Here is a 15,729-nt window from a genome sequence, read left to right as displayed (position 1 = left end):
CCCCCGTTCATGCTCTGTCTCTCTCTGTCCCAAAAATAAATTAAAACCGTTGAAAAAAAAATAAATAAAATAGTTCTTTTCCTTTCCCATGCCTATAGCACAATGGACACAAAGAAAGTGCTCAACAATACCTAACCTTTATCTAGCAGTTATGAAGTGCCAGGCGTTGTTCAAAATACTTTAACTTATGAAGTAATCTAATCCTTATTATAACTCTAAGAGAAAGGTTACCATTATTCCTACATATAAAACTTGGAAGCTGAGGCCCAGAGAAGTTAGTTTCCTTCTTCCTTTCTAGAAAAAATGGTCCATCCCTTTAGCAAGAGGTGAAAAACATGAGCTGTGTGGTCACACCAAACTGAGTTGGAATGCTGGTTCCACCATGTTAAATTGGGCAAATTGTTGTTTGATCTTTAAGTCTCAGTTTCCTCATGTGTAACTTGGGCATAACAATACCCACTGTCGGGAGGTTGAAATGAGAAGTGGAAATAATATCTGCATGGTGCCTGGCACATCACAAACATCCAACTGATGGGATTTAGTGAGAATTATTGTGTTCAATAAGAGGAGGCATCTAAGCTCTGAAGAGTCAGGCTGAGGTGACTCCTTGAAGGTCAGGACTGCACAGGCCACGGCATACGGGTCAACAGGACGTAAAACCAACTCCTAGCTGAGCAGAAGAAACTAGATCGCAGATAGATCCCTCCATCCGCCCTCTCGCCCCTTTCACCTTTGCCCCCCTTCTCTTCCTCCGACACAGTCTCAAATCCGAAGTGTGTTTCCGTTGCCTGCTTCTCTTGGGATAATTGCCGCGCACCCAGCGGACCCCCAGGCCAGGAGCTACGAAGCCCGGGGAGCTCGCAGCACCGCATCAGCCGCGACCACCTACGACCGCAATAGCTCCAGAGAGCGCAGCTCCTGGGGGCCGCCATCTTGGCAGTAGGGTGACAGCAGCCGGACCGTACGTCATGTTGCATCACTAGAGGGTCGACGGCGGCCGGTAGGAGACAGTAGTGATCGAACGCGCCCTGAAACCCTTTACTAGAGAGCTATGCATGATCTCTGGGATCCAGAGGCTAGTCTTTGAGCACCCGAAATCCTTTTTCTTTCTTCCCACGTTGAATATAGAATTTACCAGAAATGAAGGGACCTTAGGAAGAGCCCCCAGTCGCGTCTCAGCGGCCATGTCTCTGAATCTTGTCGACCAGTAGTGTGAATGCTAACTCACAAGATATACAGTAACTCTGGTTTTCTGATGCAGAAGGAGGAAATTGAGATACGGTGTGGTTTCCAAGTAGCTTACAAGGTCAATTCTCTAAAACTTTGATGTGCCTAAGAATCACCTGGTTTGATGTTTAAAATGCAGATTCCTGGGCCCCCAATACCAGAGATTTTGAATCCGTAAATCTGGGATGGGTATTGGGAATCTTTATTGAACAAGCTTCTCTGATGATTCTGATGCAAAGAATTCGCAGACCTTTCTTGAGAAACATATGCTAGACTACTCTGAAAAATAAACATATGAAAGGCTGTTCTTTGGTCATTCCATTTTTTGAACTTAAGAAGTTCATAAATGGGAAGGAAAGCTCTGGTGACTGTTTAGCGAGGCAGACACAATCACCACTCACCCTCCCTCTTCTGCTGTCACAAAGCTACACTTTTAGCACCAACTGGCAGAGCATGGATGTTTACTTCAACCCCAGATTTTCCTGTTCTTTTTTTATGGAAAGGGTAATGTAGACCATCTTGCTCAAAAGAGGATGGAGGTGGTGAGTTTTGCTTGGATTTCTATATGTTTCTGCTTTGATTCTCTTTTTAAATGTATGTTTCCTGTAAATATTTCACAAGGAGAAAGCGCCAAGGACCCTAAGAAACTATTTTGAAAATGAAAAATCTCTTCCTGGTTTAATGTGTAGCCTGACAGATGGACACCCACTGCTTTCTTTTGGAAGAACTGCACAGGCTTTTCCTCTTTCCCTCTCTTTTATTTTTAAGAGTGATAGAAGGAATGATTCATCCATGTAATCAGAGTTCTCACATTGTTGTTAAAGGAAATAAAAATTCATCAAGGAACCGTAGTATATCTTCCTTATCTAGTCATATATAAGGATGGAGCTCAGGATTTGGGACTGTTCCTTCTAGACATCAAAGTAAGTTTTCAGACCAACATTATGTACCTGTTCTCTCATTTCAATATGATTTGTGGGGAAAAAACTGCAAAGAGTGAAGCAAGACAAGCATTTTAAGGAAATTTAAAAATATGAGATCAGTACCTAATTTTCTTAATTTCAGTTAAAACTTAATTTCAAGAAATTGATTGATTTATATATACAGTTCTTACTAATGTTTTGTATCACGTGTGATGATAAATAAGGAGCCAAAAAGGATCCAATTAGGGGAATTCCAGAATTTTGGAATTTTGTCTATTTATTTGTTCATATATGACTGCTGAAATTCCACTCATCCTTCCATGCTCAGCTCAAGTGACACCTCTCTGGGAAGCCTTCTTCTACCTGCCCTCACCTCTTTGTACTTCTCTCCTTGGAGCCTTTGCTACAATCAGCATTTTGTATTAACTTTACTATAGCTCTTTTCTTTTTTAAAGGAATTAGAGGGTTTTTTTTTTCTTCAGTTTATTTATTTATTTAGAGAGAGAGCATGTGCATGTGTGCATGTGCAATTTGGGGAGGGGCAGAGAGAGGGAGAGAGAGAATCCCAGGCAGGCACTGTTAGCCTGATGATGCGGGGCTCACAAACCATGAGATCATGACCTAAGCCAAAGTCAGACGCTTAACCCACTGAGCCACCCAGGTGCCCCTATTATAGCTCTTACTACCATTTTCCATTGTAGTTTGCTGGCTGGCTGGCTTGCTTGCTTTCTGTGAATGATATGTTTTTCAGTTAGTTTTGTTTACAAGTGAAACTCGGGGAATTCAAAATTAACATCCTTTCCAGTGAGCTTGTTATAGACAGGAAAAGTTTCACCTTTGTGTTCCACATTGTTCTGCTATGCTTTATCCAAATGAACCTTTATGAGCTGGCTGCCATCCAGTTTCATGTGGACTCTCTTGTGCACAATTTTACTTGGGAAGACTAAGCTCTCCAGGATTGCATCGTGCACAGCTGCCAGAGTGTGGAACGCTTGCTTATTTTTTGTACAGCTTTTTTTGAGTTGGCTCAGGCAACTCTGGGCAATGAAGATATCGTACTTCCCACTGAACTTTTTCTCCAGTGTACTTACTAGCTGGACTTGGATTTTCTGGAAAGATTTAAGTTGAGGAATGCAAACAAAGATTATAATAGCTTTCTGACCACCACTAACTTAAGTTTTCTTGGCTGTTGTTACATTTGGCTCCCTTAGCTGGGCCTTGAACACGTGTTCATCTGCAGCTCAAACAGAGCCTCGAAGGTGCTGGACTCATCCATTGCCATTCGGCTTCATGATATTTGGGTGCGAACTGAACATGGCCTTGCCCTTGATGAGCACTGGCCTAGCCACTGTAGTTTCTTATTTGCTTAATTCACTTAGGAAACTGTGAATATATTAAAGACCTCAATATGAATATATTTTGGCATTCCTTGTGCTCAGCACAGTGCCGGGCGTATAATAGGTTTCTAACTAGTTGAGGTTATTCTGAAAAATTATTTGTTCATCTCTTTAATGATGTTTGTATGTGATCCTTCGAATCTCACTGCTATGGTTGGAAGGAATCATTTATAATTTTCCAAAGTACAGATGGATGTGACAAGATTTTCTAAGTCGCAGTGTCCATATCTGTGAAATAGAGAACCGCTTATCTCATAGGTAGTTGAGAACATCATTTGTTAGCCGTGTGATCGTGGGTAATCGATGGAAGCTTTTTAAGCCAGTTTCCTTGTCTTTATATTTGCGTTAATGTGAGGATTAAGTGTGATGATTCATATAACCCACAGTGCAATGCCTGTTAATGACAAGCACTCGTGTTATTAACAATGAAATGTAATATTAACAATGACTTATATTAATAAATGACTTGTTAACAATGAAATGAAATTTTGTATGAAGTGTTGTAAAATGATATTACATGTAAGGTTTTGTCATTATTATTATTAGGTAAGATAAGGACCATGAATAAATTGATATTAATACTAGAATAAGAACTACAAATTAAATAATGAGTAAATAAAAGGATTTCACAGGTATTCCAATGTTTGGATTCGTTATTAGTAGTGCATATTATTATACACATTCTTAGCGTTCTAAAGCTAAAACCTGAACTACAAGTCCCATCATCTTTTCGGGGGGGGGGGGGGGGGGGGGGGGGGGGAATCACTGGGCCCGGATGTAGACAGAAAACTACATTTCCCAGAGGGCTTCACTCCCACATCGCCATTATATATATATAGTCCATCCGGGTTCTTCGAGATGCTGTTTGGCGACTCGTCGCCATTCCCGGAGCACCTCGGCCTCGGCCCAGAGGCGAGTGTCGGTCGCTGTGTCGGAGACACCGGTCCCCGACACCAAGACAGCCAGCCCTCTCCCCTGCCCCGCGGCGGGAGAGCGTGTCTGGCCGGCCGGCGGGGCTCGCACACCTTCCCTCGACTCCCCTTCCCCCGTAGCCTCCGCCCCGCCAGGCCCGGCCCGGACCTCCGAGCCCCGGCCTCCTCCTTCTCTGTCACCGCCGCCGCTGCCGCCGGGCTCGACAGCCCCGCCCGCTGCTTCTCTTTCCAGTTTGAGAAGCCGAGGAAGGAAACAGGGAAAAATGTCGCCATGAAGGCCGAGAACCGCTGCCGCCGCCGACCCCCGCCGGCCCCGAACGCCATGAGCCTGGGTCCCCGCCGCGCCCGCTCGACTCCGACCGCCGCCGCCGCCGAGGCCCCCGTTGATGCCGCAGAGCTCCCCCAACGCCGCCGCCACCGCTTCCGACATGGACAAGAACAGCGGCTCCAGCAGCTCCTCCGCCTCTTCCGGCAGCAGCAAAGGGCAACAGCCGCCCCGCTCCGCCTCGGCGGGGCCGGCCGGAGAGTCTAAACCCAAGAGTGGTAAGGGCGGGCTCCCAGGGCGGTGGGCGGGGGGCGGGGGTGACTGTCCCGAAGGCTGGGGAGGATCCTCGCTCTGGTGTCTGGGTCACCCAGGTACAGCTCCGCTTGCCACTGTCGTTCTTCCCTTACTCCCGTTTTCTATAGCTCCCATTATTTAAAAATTAACACTAAGAGTACTGTACAGAGTGGTTTATGTGAATCCTTGCATTATCCTTGCTTTACTACTCGGAAGAGATTGGTGAACTAAGTGCTACTTTTATCCCCATTTTGCGGATGAGGAAACTGAGGTTCACAAAAGGTAAGGTCACCCAGCTAGTATGTGCCTCACAGCAGGCCTTATTTAAGACCTGCTTTGTCTGACTCACCAGTCCACACTCCTAAACCACTAAGTTGTTTTACCCTTTAATGTTGAATTAGCATTGGATAGTGTTCAAGTTTAAACAGGGGAGGGTGGGGCCCAAGGACTTTTGAAACTCAAATTTCATGTTTAATAACCTGGCCCAAGATCCATCCCTCTGTTGAAGAGGAGTCATCCTTGAATGGTTTTGTTCAGTGCGGAGTTGTGGTTACGAGCAGTAGCTGTGATTCAGTTTTTTTAGATTTGCCAGACCTTGAGCGTCTGAATTTCCTTTTTTGTAAAGGTGGAGATAATCAGAATTAAGTAAATTATCTCAGAAAACAAATGAGCTAAGAGCTTGGAAGAGTATCTGACAGCTATTATGCACCAAACACACATCATGCCTATTTCCTTGTGTTAGTGGAGTGCTAACACTCTAGTGCTAACACACTAGAGTGTGTCCTTTTACAGGGAAGATTTTGTCATTTTTGTAGTCCTGCCTCTCATTATTAAATTTTGACCGTCATGATAATAGTTACCATTTATTGAGGGCTCACCATGTGCCAGGTACTGGCTTAGGTTTGTACATCTCTTATCCATACCAGTTATTAACCTGTCCAGCAAAGTGGAATTGTTCATCTCTAAAGAAGGAAAAAGCTGAGAAGCCAAGAGTTTAGGAGTTGGCAGAGTCGAGTGGAATGTTCTCCATGTTACTTCAAAGCCCGTGTACTAGTCTCTGCTATTTCATGCTATAATGTTATTAGCAGTAATAGGAAGATGTTTTCGGTGGGAGTGGGGATATGTGGCAGACAGGGGAACATTTGGACTCCCAGATGTAGAGTTCCAGTTTAAAGCTTTTTAAGATTAAAAAACTGTAAGGCTGACTTGAGTTCAGAGCTGATCTACTGGATAGAGCAAACTTGTTTACCTGGTATGCTGAGGACTTCTAGAAATTGCTTATAGAATTCCGGGTGGAGGCCAGGTGTCTCGATAATAAACGAATGCTTTAAATACCTAAGCAGGGATTAGTGTGGACTTTCAGGCAGTATTATGTAGATTAATTTTGGGGTTTTGTACATGTGTAGCTTTATCACAGATCCCTCTAGAGAGAGAGGGTAGCCAGGCCTCTTGGCTAGTGTTGGAACTACTGGTTTAGTGTAGTCTGAATAGTTCTCAATGTAGTTGATAAAGAACTTTACTTTTGCACTCAATTCCCAGTTGTAAAGTTAAAGATTGTGATTTTCTAGCTATCTGAATTCTCAAGTAGTTTTTCTGGGGCTCCTGTTTAAGCCACTAACATGCAATCATGAGTCTGTTGCAATAAATGCCTTCAGTTTATTCTGTAATGAGGCAGTAGTGAAAGTTGGTGACAGTCCAAACAAGGAAACTGAGGTATTTAAGGCATTTACTCATTTTGTCCTTTGAATGTTGATTAGTAGAACTAACTCTGATTATCCAACAGGATGATATAGAATTCTGTTGTAATTTGACCAAGAAAATATTTATCAGTGTTAAGGTTTCAGATAGACTTGTATAGAATAAGAAGACTTATTGTTGGGTTCATTCTGACTAAAGTGATTTTTTTAAACAGTTAAATACTATAAAATACTCTTAAAAGCATTTGTTTACCTTCTTCATTGAAAGCTTCTGAGGAAGGAAATAAAAGCTCTTATAAAGGATTTTTGCTAGGTTTTGTAAAATACACAGGGTGCCTCTGGTAACAGTAGTTTTTAATATGTTTGTTAGAAAGCTTGCCATTGCCAGTGTCTACCATTCTGGCTACTGCTATGTATGTTTCCTTAGCGAAAAGGAAGGATAGGTTTGTAGCTAAATAAAAAGTTCATTAGCCATAATCCACGGCATGAATTTAAGAACAAATCAAAGGCAGAGTGGGTAGAGATTGAAAATAGTTTAGGAAACTCTGGATATTGGCTTTTAAGGTTGAACTGAGGGTTAGCATATGCTACCTTAACATTACAGCAAAGATCAATGCTGCCATGACAGATATCATTCAGGATCTCTTATATAGTGATTCTAGATCGTTGTTCTAGCAAAACAGTGGACTCAAATTCAGCATAATTCCATAAAAGGTTTCTGTAGTATTTCAAAAGCTGACTCAATACTTCATACTTGATTTTGCTGGAAGTTGTTGAAAGGACTGAGTTGAAGAAAGGAAATGGAGGGTAAGGTGAAAAGACAACTTTCTTTTGTGAAAGTAACAAGAACAAGGGTTGCTCAGATTTTAAATACTTAATTTCCCTTTCCTCTCACCTTACCTCACATATGAAAAAATCTGTTCTATTCTCTAAACTGCATGTCATAAATGGTCATTTGCTTCCTATCTACATGTTTAATATACTTGAGTCTTTGTTCCTGCAGTTGGCTTAAGTTTCCTCTTCATGCACACAGGAAATAGGTGAATTTGGCTCCTGGGATTTAATTGATCTTTTTGGCCAGAGTGGCATACCGCAGTTCCTTTGCCTTGGCTAATTGCTTCAGACATTCACATAACATTCCCTTCCTTGGATATTTTCCTCTAGCTTTGTTCCAGTAGGGCTAAAATGCAGTTCTAAGAACATTTACAGTGAATAGCCCAGAATATAATCCAGAGGAGAAAGGTGTGTTTGGGTTTAGGGAAAGTCATTTAGAAAGAGCAAAGAAAGTAAAAAGAGGCAAGAGAGTAGGCTGTTTACGGACAAACCATGGACCCTGGCCCAGAACCAAGGTCTTGCCCCATTCCTCTGGGTGGGGGATGGTACTACCATGGAGGTTAAGGGAAGGTCAGGTATTATGAAGCAGTTATTTTGAGGTTGGTGATATGAAGCGCTGTCCTGACACACTTCCTCTTATTCCGGTACCAGGAGCCAGGTTACTAGTGGTAATCTGCCTTGAAGAATGCTTCTGGGCTGTAAATGGACCTGGAGGTTTTGATGGCTTTGAAAATTGAGGTGACTTGAAGCCTTTAATAAAAACCACTTAAAGAAGTTGCAAGAATTTCCGGGCCTGTTAGCTGGAGTCCTTGGTTTATATGGCTTTGTTGGGAGTCTGGTGGGGGCTGTTTGACAGGAATGATTTAGATTTATTAATAATAGGCTTCCAAATAATAATGGCAGCTTTGTGCCAACCACTGTGGTAGGCATTTTACAGTTTTTTCTTAATCTTCATGACCCGATGAGGCACCCTAGAGATAAGCCCGATTTCACAGACAAGAAAACCCAGGCTTTAAAGGGGTTAGAGTGATTGGTTCAAGTGAATTCTTAAGAAGTCCTAGGCAAGGGGCACCTGGGTGGCTCAGTCGGTTGGGCGGCCGACTTCGGCTCAGGTCATGATCTCGGGGTCTGCGAGTTCGAGCCCCGCGTCGGGCTCTGTGCTGAGAGCTCAGAGCCTGGAGCCTGTTTCCGATTCTGTGTCTCCCTCTCTCTGACCCTCCCCCGTTCATGCTCTGTCTCTCTCTGTCTCAAAAAAAAAAAAAACGTTAAAAAAAAAGAAGTCCTAGGCAATATTTATAAGTTACGCTTTGTATAAATTAACTTAGCAGACAGGTAACTTGGCACGTGTCATTCTTGATACCACTTCCTTCTTCCTTTCACTCAGAATTACTAATTTCAGCTGAATTCAATTTGTTGTCAGTTGTTTTTATAGTAAGGCCGTATGTTGCCCCTCCAGAGGTGCTTGTCAACCACTCTGAATGATGGGTAAGCAAACTTGCTTGTGATTACAGCATGAATCAGCAGCAGAAACTTCCTGGTTGGTATTCTGACCTAGGTTGTGCCACCTGTTAGAACTAGAGCTAGAAATGTTGATGATGCCAAATTATTGAAGTGGAAAATTTATGGTCTTTAATTTGGTAATGGAGGGAAGACATTGAGATATATTTACTGTTATTTCGTAGAGACCTTTCTGTTAGGGAAATGTGGGAGAACTGAGACACTGGAGTAAGTTTTCAAGTCTCTTGTTAACTCTGGGATCCTGAGTTCTGGATTTGAGCCATGTAACTAGTGGTCTTGTCCATTTTGCCATGTTTTTTTTTTTTTTTTTTTGGGACAGAGAGAGACAGAGCATGAGCAGGGGAGGGGCAGAGAGAGAGGGAGACACAGAATCGGAAACAGGCTCCAGGCTCCGAGCCATCAGCCCAGAGCCTGATGCGGGGCTCGAACTCACAGACCGCGAGATCGTGACCTGGCTGAAGTCGGACGCTTAACCGACTGCGCCACCCAGGCGCCCCTCCATTTTGGAATGTATCTTGACAGTAGTTCTCGGGCAGTTGTTCTCAGCTCTGGCTGTGCATTAGAATCTCCTGAGGAACTTTTTATTTTTTTTTTTTTTTTTAAGTAGGCTCCACTCCCAGTGTGGAGCCCAATGCCAGGCTTGAACTCATGACCCTGAGATCAAGACCTGAGCTGAGATGGAGTCAGATGCTTAACTGACTGAGCCACCTAAGTGCCTCTCTTGAGGATCTTTTTTTAAAAATGGAGATGTATGGAGCTCTTCCTTAAGGATTCTTTCTGATTCTTTCGATCTGGGTTGGGTTCTTGGGCCCTGGCATCCATAGTTTTAAAAGTCTCTGCCAGTGATTTTTTTTTGTGCAGCCAGGATTAAGAACCACCACTTGGAAACTAAAACTTGAAACCGAGAATGTTTCTCCTAGGAACTTGACTTTTTTTTGTCTGCTTTTTAAAATCTGAAGCAGATCATCTTATTGCTATCTCCTTTTAGAGAAAGGAGGACAGATTCCACCCCCATGTTATTCACATGTGTATGCTGGCAAGTTATCTACAAGCCATCCCCAAAACAGTACTCTGAATTTTATCTCTCGGTCACAGGCCTGTCTGTACTTTCAATCTTTAGTTGCCTGTTGCCTGGGTCTAGAGATAAGAGCCAGCCTCTCACTTTAAATTCTGTAACTTCATACCATTAGGCAAGTGGAAGACAAGATGAGGGAGTTGATTTAAAAAAAAATTTTGGGGGGGGGGGGCACCTGGGTGGCTCAGTCGGTTGAGCGTCCGACTTCGGCTCAGGTCATGATCTCATGGTCTGTGGGTTCGAGCCCCGTTTCGGGCTCTGTGTTGATAGCTCAGAGCCTGGAGCTTCCTTCGGATTCTGTGCCTCCCTCTCTCTCTGCCCCTCCCCCGCTCATGCTCTGTTCTCCTTCAAAAATAAATAAACGTTAAAAAAATTAAAAAAAAAATTTTTTTGTATTTAAAACAAAAAAAAATTTTTTTTTTAATGTTTATATATTTTTGAGAGACAGAGAGAGACAGAGCATGAGCAGGGGAGAGGCAGAAAGAGAAGGAGACACAGAATCCGAAGTAGGCTCCAGGCTCTGAGCTGTCAGCACAGAGCCTGACATGGGGCTCGAACCCACAGAATGTGAGATCATGACCTGAGCCGAAGTCAGACGCCCAACCGACTGAGCCACCCAGGTGCCCCGAGGGGGTTGATTTTAATAACTAAAATTGTAGATCCATATGTGGTCGGTTGTTGTAATCTGTTTTAGAAATGGGTAGTTCACTGTCCATCAGAGAGCATTTCTGTAAGCATGATGAAACTGTTTCCGTGTGTGTGTGGTAATAAATGAAGAAATGAAAACTGCACCTGCTGAGGGCCAGCTTACTTTCTTGAGCCATTGAAGTGTAGAATCTGGCTCTACCTAAATCTGTGGAATCTATTAGGTGCTTGTCTTGAAAGTATTAGAGTCAAATGCAGTATCATCTGAAACAGTCTTAGGTAATGAGGTTTGGGGAAAATGTGTTCTCCATTTATGCCTGTTTTCATAAAGCCTCCTCATTTGTTCTCATGGTAAAGTTAGCTTGGACTCTATCCGTCTGAATTTTCTGTTTATTTGAAATCTTATTATCAACTAACTCCATAGGTAAAAAATTTCTAAGAGATCTGAAGCTTCACTTTCTGTTACCAGAGATGCTGTGTTTGACAATAGCTGTTGCTAACTGGATTAGTAGGTAAAAGTATAGTTCTTAAATTCTAGTTTCAGATTAAACTCCGGTCACTTTCCCTAACTGGGATTTAAAGGTAACTGGGAGGAATAAACCTAGCTTTGCAGTGTTTCTCTGACCATCTGTTCTCTGTTTGCATTGCTGCCATCTCACGTGACTTACTAGCTCGCCTCCTGGATTGTGGTTTGGTCAGTTTTGGAGAGGATGGCATACCTCTCATTTATCCCATGGTGGTGACAAATCATGGTGAAGTGGTTGCTTTCAAAATTTGGACTTTGATTTGTTAGCTCACGTTTTCTTTTTTTCTTTGAGGATACACACCACCTTGGATTTATTTAGCTTCCTATAAAATAAGCTAGTCATCTTACCAAAAAATAATTTTTTCTAGGCACTTAATAGTTTAAAAAAAATTTTTTTTACATTTATTATTTTTGAGAAAGAGTGAGACAAAGTGTGAGCAGGAGAGGGGCAGAGAGAGAAGGAGGGGCAGAGAGAGACAGAATCTGAAGCAGGCTCCAGGCTCTGAGCAAGCTGGTCAGCCCAGAGCTTGATGCGGGGCTCTAACCCACGAACTGTGAGATCATGACCTGAGCCGAAGTTGACACTCAACTTAGCCACCCAGGCGCCCTGGCATTTAATACTTTTTAAAATTACCCAGACAATAAGTGTACAGAACTTTTTGTATACTTAAAAGTCAGAATCTTAGAGGGTGAGGCCTGAGCATAGGAATCCCTTAAAAGCTCAGTTGAGGTATTCAAACTGGCAGGATTGAGAACCACTCGATTAGGTAAAAATGAAGCTCCATTTCCCAAAGTTAATTAATGGTCATTAACAGACTGCTGTGTTGCCTTTCCAGACATGTTTCTATGAGTTTTGTTTATGTATGTGTGTTTTATGAATTTTATTGAGAATAACAGTTGTACTAATACGCTTTGTGATGGTCAGTGCTCATTGAAAGATATCTGATATAAAGAAAGCTTAATAAATGACCTTTTTTACATATCTGGGGGGACATTATGGACCTTTTTGTGACGTAGTAACAGATGTGATATCCAGTGTTTCATAAAATTTATTTCCAGGTCACCTGGGTGGCTCAGTCGGTTGAGTGTCAAGACTTCAGCTCAGGTCATGATCTCAGGTTCATGAGTTTGAGCCCTGCATCAGGCTCTCTGCTGTCAACGTGGAACCTGCTTGGGATTCTCTGTCCTCCCCTCTCTCTGCTCTCTGGCTTGCCTGCTCTCTCTCAAAAACAAATACTAAACAAAAAAAAAAAAAAAAAAAAAAATTAAAATAAAAAATATTTTCATTAGGTTATGAAACCTAATAATGGAAATGTTAAAAAGTTTTAAAAACAATCCTCACATAGAAGTTTTTTTTGTTTTTTTTTTAGTAGGCTCCACACCCAACATGGGACTGAAACTCATGACCCTGAGAACAGGACTCGCATGCTGTACTGAGTGAGCCAGCCAGGTGCCTCTCAAAAATTTTTTTTTAATTAAGTTTTTAATTTTAATTCCATATAGTTAACATACAGTGTTATAGTAGTTTCAGGTGTACAATATAGTGATTCAACAATTCTGTACATTACTTAGTGCTCATCATGATAAATGTACTCTTTAATCCTTCACTTCTTTCACCCATCTCCTCACCCACCTCCCCTCTGGTAGCTGTGAGTTTGTTCTTTATAGTTAAGAGTCTGTTTCTTGGTTTGTCTCTCTCTTTATTTTTCTGTGAATTATATATTTTTATTTATGTGTGTATTTTTTAATTTATTTTTTAAATTGTTTTTAGTGTTTATTTTTGAGAGAGAGACAGAGAGCACAAGCAGGAGAGGGGCAGAGAGAGAGGGAGACACAGAATCCGAAGAAGGCTTCAGGCTCTGAGCTGTCAGCACAGAGCCCGATGTGGGGCTCGAACTCACAGAATGTGAGATCATGACCTGAGCCGAAGTCGGACGCCCAACCGACTGAGCCACCCAGGCGCCCTGAGTTATATATTTTTAACATGCAGGATTAAGCTATATTTGGGTGGGGAAACTTTGTAGTTTCTGAGGCTCATGGTAGAATCATCTTGGCTTTGTAAACTATCACCCTCTTAAAGTAAGCCTAATCAGTTTCTTCATTAAAAGTCCCCCAACTTTCATTCTAAGTTTCTGCTTAAATTAAAGCCATTAAATTAGTATGCAGACTTAATTTGGTCAAATTTCCATATTGAAATAAAACAACATGGAGTGAATAGACAAATCTAAAACAGGATGGAAATCTTTTTTAAATAAATTTTATTCTGAGGAAAAAAAAAAAGACAACATGGAATGGGCAAAGGGACAAGAAAGATAAAGTAGTTTTTTTTTTTTTTGTCCAAAGACTAATTTGGGGACCTTTAGTTATTTAGGTGTATATGGTTCTCAGATAGGTTTCATTTTACCATTTTTTTTTTTTTTTTTTTTTTTTTTTTTTAAGCCAGTAAACTTTGGCACATGTTAGATGTGTCTGGTCAGGAATCTTTGTTCAACTTGGGACAAAATAATCTATGTAGTTCAGCACCCGAATAGAAAAAAATGGGGCAAAGAGTACAAACAAGCGCTCTTTACACAAAATACAAATGGTTAGCAGACTGGGAAAGTATTTGTTGGTACTCACCAGAGAAAGTCAAATTTAAAACAAATAATTTTGACCCTTCAGTTTAATAAAGTGTATTCAACTCTATTTTGTCAACATTGCAGTGACCTAGATGTTCTCTGTTACAGTGTTGTTAGAATATAAATGAATAGGTATAATGGTTCTAGAAAGCACCTTGAGGATGTGTAAAAGGTAATGCTGATCATACGAACCTGCTGATTTCACAATGAGAATTTGACATCATACAGGTGTCTGTATAAAGAGGCTAACTAGCAAAAAACTAGAAACAACCTAAATGTACAGCAGTGGAGATTGGTTATGTTATACTGTAAGTATATGATAGACAGGGCAGCCATTAATCATGCTTTTGAAGACTAGAGGTAGAAATGTGTGAAAATGCTCATGGAGTAATAGAAGATAGTATATCCTGTGTGTCTGTCATTTTGTGGGAGACGTGGCAAGTATACAAAAATAGAGAGTAAAAGGAAATTATGCACTGTTTATAAGTTGGTATTCTATGCCTAGTGGCAAATTTATTCTTCCAAATTTCATTTAAAAAAAAAAATTTTTTTTTAACCTTTATTTATTTTTGAGACAGAGAGAGACAGAGCATGAACGGGGGAGGGTGAGAGAGAGGGAGACACAGAATCTGAAACAGGCTCCAGGTTCTGAGCTGTCAGCACAGAGCCCGACGCGGGGCTCAAATTCACAGACCGCGAGATCATGACCTGAGCCGAAGTCGGCCGCTTAACCAACTGAGCCACCCAGGCGCCCCTATTCTTCCAAATTTCAACATCGAACATACGTTCTTACAACTGGAGGAAAAAAAGCAAGAAATATTTTTTAAAAGGACATAATTTATGCTGATCTAATATGCTCTTAGAGCTCAACTTCTTTTGTCAATTTAATGGCTTCTCAGTTTGACCTCTAGAACATATGTAAATACTGCTTTGCTGTTATGCTTCTTGAATATATCTGCTAAGGCCTAGGCGTTGCACTATAGAATCTAGCTGTGTTATAGTAATTTAAGGAGAATTTTTTTTTTTTTAATTTCTTTAAGTTTATTTAGTTTTTTGAGAGAGTCAGAGACAGCGTCAGCAGGGGAGGGGGAGAGAGAGAATCACAAGCAGGCTCCATACTGTCAGCACAGAGCCCAGTGTGGGGGCTTGAATTCATGAAATCATGAGATAGTTACCTGAGCTGAAACCGAGAGTCGGCACGTAACTGAGCCACCCATGCGCCCGGAGAGTAATATCTTCTATCCTACTTTCAGATGAAATATTTTCCCCTAATACAGATAGGCTGTTCTTTTTTAAAAAAAATTTAAGTAGGCTCAACACCCAAGTAGGGCTCAAAATCATGACCCCCAGATCAAGAGTTGCATGCTGTACAGACAGAGCTAGCCAGGTGCCCCAGGCTGTTCCCTTTTCTATCACTTCATCTAAATGGACTTTTATAAGAGCAGTGGTTAAGTTGCGCCTAAAAGAGAGATACTGTGAACTATTTGGGTGGTTTGACCTGCATTTGTATCCCTCCTGAAGGAGGGACTGTTTAGGCTTCATCATTTAAAAAACAAAAGTAAGGGGCACCTGGTTGCCTCAGTAAGTTAAGCAGCCAGTTTCCACTCAGGTCATGATCTCGCGGTTTGTGGGTTTGAGCCCCACGTTGAGCTCGATGTGTAGCTTGAACTTAGGATCCTGAGATCAAGAGTCACATGCTCTTCTGACTGAGCCACCCAGGATCCCCTATGTTTCCTTCCTTCCTTCCTTCCTTCCTTCCTTCCTTCCTTCCTTCCTTC

At 41.8% G+C, this 15,729-nt stretch overlaps 2 protein-coding genes and 1 pseudogene across 3 annotated transcripts in view; 1 reads left to right on the top strand and 2 right to left on the bottom strand.

The window, feature by feature from the left end:
• The window catches only part of COQ5 (coenzyme Q5, methyltransferase), a 16,610-nt gene extending 15,656 nt beyond the window's left edge, over nucleotides 1–954 (bottom strand). The window contains exon 1 of the mRNA XM_049619236.1: nucleotides 731–954. Coding sequence (XP_049475193.1) covers nucleotides 731–932 — 202 coding nt within the window. The 5' untranslated portion in view covers nucleotides 933–954. The remainder of the gene's footprint in view (nucleotides 1–730) is intronic.
• Nucleotides 955–2,864: 1,910 nt separating this feature from the next.
• On the bottom strand, nucleotides 2,865–3,466 carry LOC125914631 (40S ribosomal protein S7-like; annotated as a pseudogene).
• A 938-nt stretch (nucleotides 3,467–4,404) lies between these two features.
• Nucleotides 4,405–15,729, top strand: part of RNF10 (ring finger protein 10) — a 33,954-nt gene continuing 22,629 nt past the window's right edge. Inside the window, exon 1 of one of the 2 annotated variants that reach the window (XM_049619220.1) lies at nucleotides 4,405–5,022. In XM_049619220.1, the coding sequence (XP_049475177.1) occupies nucleotides 4,866–5,022 (157 nt within the window). In that variant the 5' untranslated portion in view covers nucleotides 4,405–4,865. The remainder of the gene's footprint in view (nucleotides 5,023–15,729) is intronic. The other variant, XM_049619219.1, reaches the window with a different exon arrangement.

This window comes from Panthera uncia (assembly GCF_023721935.1).
Source record: "Panthera uncia isolate 11264 chromosome D3 unlocalized genomic scaffold, Puncia_PCG_1.0 HiC_scaffold_8, whole genome shotgun sequence".
Taxonomy (NCBI): domain Eukaryota; kingdom Metazoa; phylum Chordata; class Mammalia; order Carnivora; family Felidae; genus Panthera; species Panthera uncia.
This window is presented reverse-complemented; position numbering and strand designations above follow the sequence as displayed.